This window comes from Aptenodytes forsteri, unplaced genomic scaffold (genome assembly GCF_000699145.1).
Source record: "Aptenodytes forsteri isolate BGI_AS27 unplaced genomic scaffold, ASM69914v1 Scaffold229, whole genome shotgun sequence".
Classification (NCBI taxonomy): domain Eukaryota; kingdom Metazoa; phylum Chordata; class Aves; order Sphenisciformes; family Spheniscidae; genus Aptenodytes; species Aptenodytes forsteri.
In genome coordinates, this window is record NW_008795863.1 from 1686118 (window position 1) to 1692109 (window position 5992).

The 5992-nt window shown below is 45.0% G+C and overlaps 1 protein-coding gene across 1 annotated transcript in view; it reads right to left on the bottom strand.

Annotated features, from left to right (window-relative positions):
• Positions 1 to 811: 811 nt before the first annotated feature.
• The window catches only part of LDLRAD4 (low density lipoprotein receptor class A domain containing 4), an 18939-nt gene continuing 13758 nt past the window's right edge, over positions 812 to 5992 (bottom strand). The window contains exons 3-4 of the mRNA XM_009284086.2: positions 4985 to 5038; positions 812 to 3693 (exon numbers count right to left, since the gene is read on the bottom strand). Coding sequence (XP_009282361.1) covers positions 3151 to 3693; positions 4985 to 5038 — 597 coding nt within the window. The 3' untranslated portion in view covers positions 812 to 3150. The remainder of the gene's footprint in view (positions 3694 to 4984; positions 5039 to 5992) is intronic.

Below are 5992 nucleotides of genomic sequence, written 5' to 3' on the forward strand. Positions count from 1 at the left end.
GAAAATACCATATTTACTCCTATAAGAGGCCCCAAAACAAAAGTAGCAGTTTGCAAGCTCACCTATAGCAAGCGACAGGTGACTACACTGTCAGAGCTGACAGGTATACTGGCTGCACATTAGCTTTGGACAGCAAAATACGATGAGAAGGCGAAGATGCAAGAGGAAATGCAACCATCAGGTAAGCAAATACTAAGTTCTTTTTAAACAAATCTTTTCTACAGAACTGAAACAGGTTACATTTTCCACGCAAAGAAAAATTTCCTCAGTCGAGAAAAATTAAGAGACAACAGTGCATGCATCGCACTGGACAATGTTAATGGGAAATGCATAAACCCACCGGTATGCAGAGATGGCAAAAGATGGCAAAGGGCTGTCTTCAAAGAAAGCATGTTCCCAAGAGGTGACTTTGAAGGCAACTTCAAGGCTCACTTCGCTGAGATCTGTGCATGGGGAAAAGTTGGTACTCAACCGGTCCAAGCCCAGGGCCCAGTCCAGTGTGCTCTGCCATGACAAATGAGTTCCAGCTGGTCTCGCCTAAAGGCTTCTCGGCCAAATAATCCTCATTTAGGCAACAGCACAGCATCTGTGTGGGCACACACGTTCTCTGACTTAAAAGCTCATGTCTGAAGGACAACAAAAGTCACTGAAGACCAAACCCAACATTTTCTGGTTTTGTCTTCTGTTTGGTTGTGGGTTTTTTTTTTTTTAACAAAGAATTATGCAAAAATCTTTTCACAGCTTTTATTCCCAGGAACCAGACATGACAAAGAGCCTAGCTGACTGACAGCCACACAGTCATCTCCTAAACAACAAAGAATTATGTTCATAGGTTGTTTGCAAAAATCTAATTTCACAGCTTTTATTCCCAGGAACCAGACATGACAAAGAGCCTAGCTGACTGACAGCCACCTAGTCATCTCCTAAACACCTGTCCTGTGAGTCTGAGTGGAAAAAAAAATAAGCGAATCCCATCATACAATCTCTATCTCTCCCTTCAAGTAACACGTAAATTAAAAGGCAGCTTTACTCTGCATTACCAGCGTGACTCAGACCAGAAAACAATTCCAGAGACAGATGAGGCTGCATATTCAGACTAACAGTTACACAAACATGTTCTAAACTAGAATAAAACCAAATTACCTTATGAAGAAAATAACCTACGCTGAGGCCCATAAAACACACACACAGACACGCATACTGTTTTGGCATTAAAACTCTGCATAGATCAAAGATGCACTTCAGTTATCAGAGCCCCCGGTGTACAGAAGTCCTGCAGAAATCCAGCCTCCAGCCACGGGACCAGGCACTAGGGCACGGTACTCCTCCACAGCGCGCTCAGGGCACTCAGTGGCTGCTGCCCGTAACCAAGCACAAGGCTTAAGAAAATAGAAAAAAGTGAAAGATCTTAAAGTCAAAAGGTCTATGACACCCACACATACACATATATATATTAGAAACTATTCAAGCTAAGACTCTAAAGGTTCTTATTTTAAGTCCATTTCCGAAATGCATTTTAAGTGCAAGTTGTGCTTTTTCATGTGCTTGTGATGCCACTATCACCGTTTGTCAACTGCCTTCCAGCGCTGCGTGCGCTTCCACACAGAAACAGCCAGGGAAGAAATACCCCACATGCCGTTTTACAGGCAGGTGACATTTTCCAACTACTCTTAAGACCAGCATGGCAAAACTAGGGCTTACAGACACTTAGTTAATATGCAAGTCATCTTTACCCATGAGCATAGTTCTGCTGGCGTCAACCGGATGACATGCACGGAGGAGGGTTTCCGCAACAGGGCCCAGAGCAAAACAGTTTGCAGTGAGAATAGCCGGTGCTCCCACGTCACTGCCAGAGACGCCACAGAAGCCAGCACCACTGCCACAAGCGCTCTCGGTACTGCTGCGGAAACTGCGCGGGGGGGGTTACAGCTACACAAAGGCCCCTTCACTTCAACAGGATGGATCTCCAGGACTGAACTTCAGTATCTAAAGGATGAAACGGAGAGCGAAAAGCACAACAGTCTCACGTATTTTAACAGCACTGCAGGGGAGAAAACCCACCTTGCATTTTTAAACAATTTATTGCATAATGTCATGATATGTGACTAAACACATTTCAGCCTACAGTGAGGACAAAAATCTCTAAAACCATAAGTACTGGTGATACTGCATTATGAAAAGGAAAAGAATGGCAGCACTTAGAATCAATACAAATTAACACATCTGGGATTTTGTTTTGTCATTTACGAAACAAATAGTCTACGCTGCAAAATAGCTAAACCCTAAGTGATGGAAAATGCTGGGATTTCATATTTGCCTTCTTCCATCCAAAAGTCTCCAAGACACTTCACTGATGCACTGTTATTTGAATGCAAATTATTGCAAAGACAAGTTAAGTGTCCCTGTATTTGTTGATTTGTAAAATTCAAGAGATGTTAGGCTAAGTCCTGTCCCCTTTTTCTAGCAAACCCGGGGGGAGGGGGGCAAACTCCTCCAGATTACTTCTGGGGCTCTATCATTATTCCACAGGTGAGAAGACAACATATAGAAGAACTTCACATAAAACAGTTCCCTCATATATATTTTTTTAAAACATTAAGATAGTGCAACTTTTTAAAACACATTTATCACAACACAAATTAAATTCCTTGCATTCATCTAAGTTCTCAACTTTATACCTTGGCACACAAAACAGGAATTTTGTTTCATATTAAAAAAAAATCCACACTCTGGGAGGAAAAAAAAAAAGCAAACTGGCCAATTCTTCCCCCATTTATCTAGCAAAACCGCCTTCTTCCTTCTGCCATTCAGTGAGTATGAAACAGGCTGTACAAGCCTCATTTCTGTGCTAAGTTAACTTTTAGAATTAAATAATTGAAATAGTTTATTAAAAAAAAAATAATATATCCCCCCCTCTCCCCTGAAACACTGCTCGTAGACAAACTGAATGGAAGTTTGTGTTTCTTTCAATCTGCTTTGCATGCAATTCCCCTGAAAGGAATCAGAAACAAAGAACTGGTTTGCACGTTTGGTTTTACTAAGTTGTACCACGTGAAACGTAACAACATTGTGCACCGGAGCATGGGGGTCTTCCTCCACCGCTCTGTTTGAATCTCTTGTCTTCAGTTCAAATGCACCTGGGCGAGTAACTTAGACCAGGTTTCCTGGTTTCCGGTCTTGGCCTTTGCTGGGGACTATTGTGCTCTCCGAATTGTTCTGCTGAAACTGAAGTCTGCTCCCCCTCTGCGAGGAAGGAGGCGCGTTGCTGTGCTGGTGATGGAAAAAAGAGGAGCCTGGGTAATGACCCATGACCTCGCTGTACGTCGGGGGTGGTCCTTCCATCCTTCCATTACTGCTATAGTTGGTTGCACTTATGCCCGAATTGCTGCTTGGTGGGCAGGGGCCCCCATTGTACATCGAGATGTCTATCAAGTCGCTATCGAAAATGGTTCGGTTGGGTGGTGCCCTGACAGATTCCCGGTTGAGCTCCATCTGCTGCTCTGGGTCCCGGAGCTGCAGGGTGCACGGGCCTTGGTACGGTGGTGGCTCTTCCCCGTCAGAGAGGGAGATGGTCGGAGGAAGGTCAATCTCATGCTGCATGTAAGGGTAAGTGGGCTGGAAGCGACTGAAACGGTCCCGCTGCATAAAAGATGGGGCGGTAAACCTGTCCCTGGACCTTGGAGCATACATGATCTGAAATGGGAAGAGAGACACACGTGACTCCATGTCTGAGCAAAGCACTGTGGGTGCTCCGTATTTACGAAGGACCGATAAAACAGAAAATACTTCTCTTTGCCACCTATCCTAAAAGATTAAACCCAGCAGATATTTTGCACTTGTGCTCCCACACACGTGCATGTGAAAAGAAGAGGCAGGAGTTGCAGGAAGGATCTAACACAAGATACTTGAGAACAGCTTCACGAAGGAAGACCAAGACCTCACACACAGCTCCTTCTGACATTAAAACACGCAGAGCCGAGAGAAAACAATTCTGTTTCTGTACGTAGGAAACACTTTTTCTCTAGTCTTGACAATTAACTAGTTCTACAAAAACATCCCAATACTGAATTTCAGCTGCAGCCTGAGCCTCCCCCTCCTACTCAGAGTTAATGTAATAGCCTGCATCACCAAAGAATTCAGATGGTCATTTTAGTACATTTTATAAAGGCCTGGCATATCTCACGCCTTCACTACCAGAGTGTATCAGGTGTCCTCCTCCCCCTCAGTTCTCAGCCAGAACTCAGCCTCTGGGGAGGCTTCTGCACTGAAAGTGGAAAAAATGTCCCCGGCATATTAAGCCCTGGAGAAGGTCAGGCTTTACAAGAGGAAGAGTTCAAGACACTCTGTGAGAAGCTATTGCTCCTCACTTGGTCTATCCCAGATCTAGAGAGACATACCAGCTTCTTAGATCTAGATCTATCAAACTGCTCTTCCATTTTTGGGTCCATGCAGGGTCTTTAGCCCCCGACCTTCATAGATGCAAGGTTAGCCACCAGGAAGATTCTGTTTGACACAGGTAACCTGGGCCACTTGGAGCAACACACCCACAAATTATCACTCAGACCAGGGATCTGTGCTAGTCGGAAGGCAGGAGACACTGGTGATAGGATATGTGTTATAAATCCAGGAAAAACACTGGGAGAAGAGCAACTGGTCTCGCAGATTCCACTGAATACTCAAATTACCGAGCCACTGCATGAGAGACACCTCCTCCACTTACCTGTGAATGCCTACTATGATACAGGGAGCTGCGGATGGAGATGAGGTGTCAGGTAGGTAGAATTTCTTTTTTTTAATTAAAAAGTCTTAAGCATTTATGGAACGGGAGTTAAGGCAGGCTCAGATGTCCACATGAACCTGGCTCTTTGTCTACACTGAAAAAGCTTTATTTACTAAATAGATGCGTGTTTTTGAGAGGACCCAAATATACATAACAAGAAAGAGGAAAGCACATTGGCGAAGATAGTAAGAAATCTGTCTGTACCTCTGAAGCACCCTGGCGCGAAACCGAGCTTTCTGAAGGCCACAAGCACCCTTCCTGGAATGTAGAAAAACACAACAAAAGAGAAAAATTAATAGATCACATCACCATCCTACCTCAAATACCATGATTTTTAGGAGCAGTCAGCTTCTAAGGACTGGCTGTCTCCACCTAGAGAAAGGTGATAAACAAGTTACGTCCCACCCCTTGCTTTCCAAAACTAGAGCAAACAGCAGTTCTGCACCCAAGCAAGTCAAGCTTGGTCCATTTTGCAAGTGCCAAGACACCAGCCACAGCACCCAGCCTCACAGGCCATAAGGACGCAGCAAGCCCGTTGCAGCTACAAGCACATGGCACATGCAGAGGTGACAAGAGACATTTCAGCACTTGTGTGCTGAGCGGGTACCCTTCACCTCCCAACCTGTGACAAGGCCACGTCGGCACAGTCGGCAGGTCTGATGAAGCTGACCTGCCAGCCAGGATCCCGATTACACACCAGAGCCAAAACAGTTCGCAATGAAACCTGGTGTCTGTAATCTCAGTGAAGTAACAGTCACTCTAAACCCAGGTATATTCTGGCCAAAACTGTCACTTGCCCAATTCCCACCATAAACAGTAATTAAGCAGCTGAGGTTTCAGCCACCAGCTCCCCTCTACAACAACTTCCCCAACCACATTCTCAGGTCGAAGTATTTTCTTTCTCATGCTGTGCTGGTTTTGGCTGGGGTAGAGTTAATTTTCTTCATAATAGCTAGTATGGGGCTATGTTTTGGATTTGTGCTGAGAATAATATTGATAACACAGGGATGTTTTAGTTGCTGCTGAGCAGTGCTTACACAGAGTCAAGGCCTTTTCTGCTTCTCACACCACCCCACCAGCGAGTAGGCTGGGGGTGCACAAGAAGCTGGGAGGGGACACGGCTGGGACAGCTGACCCCAAATGACCAAAGGGATATTCCACACCATGTGACGTCATGCTCAGCATATAAAGCTGGGGGAAGAAGAAGGAAGG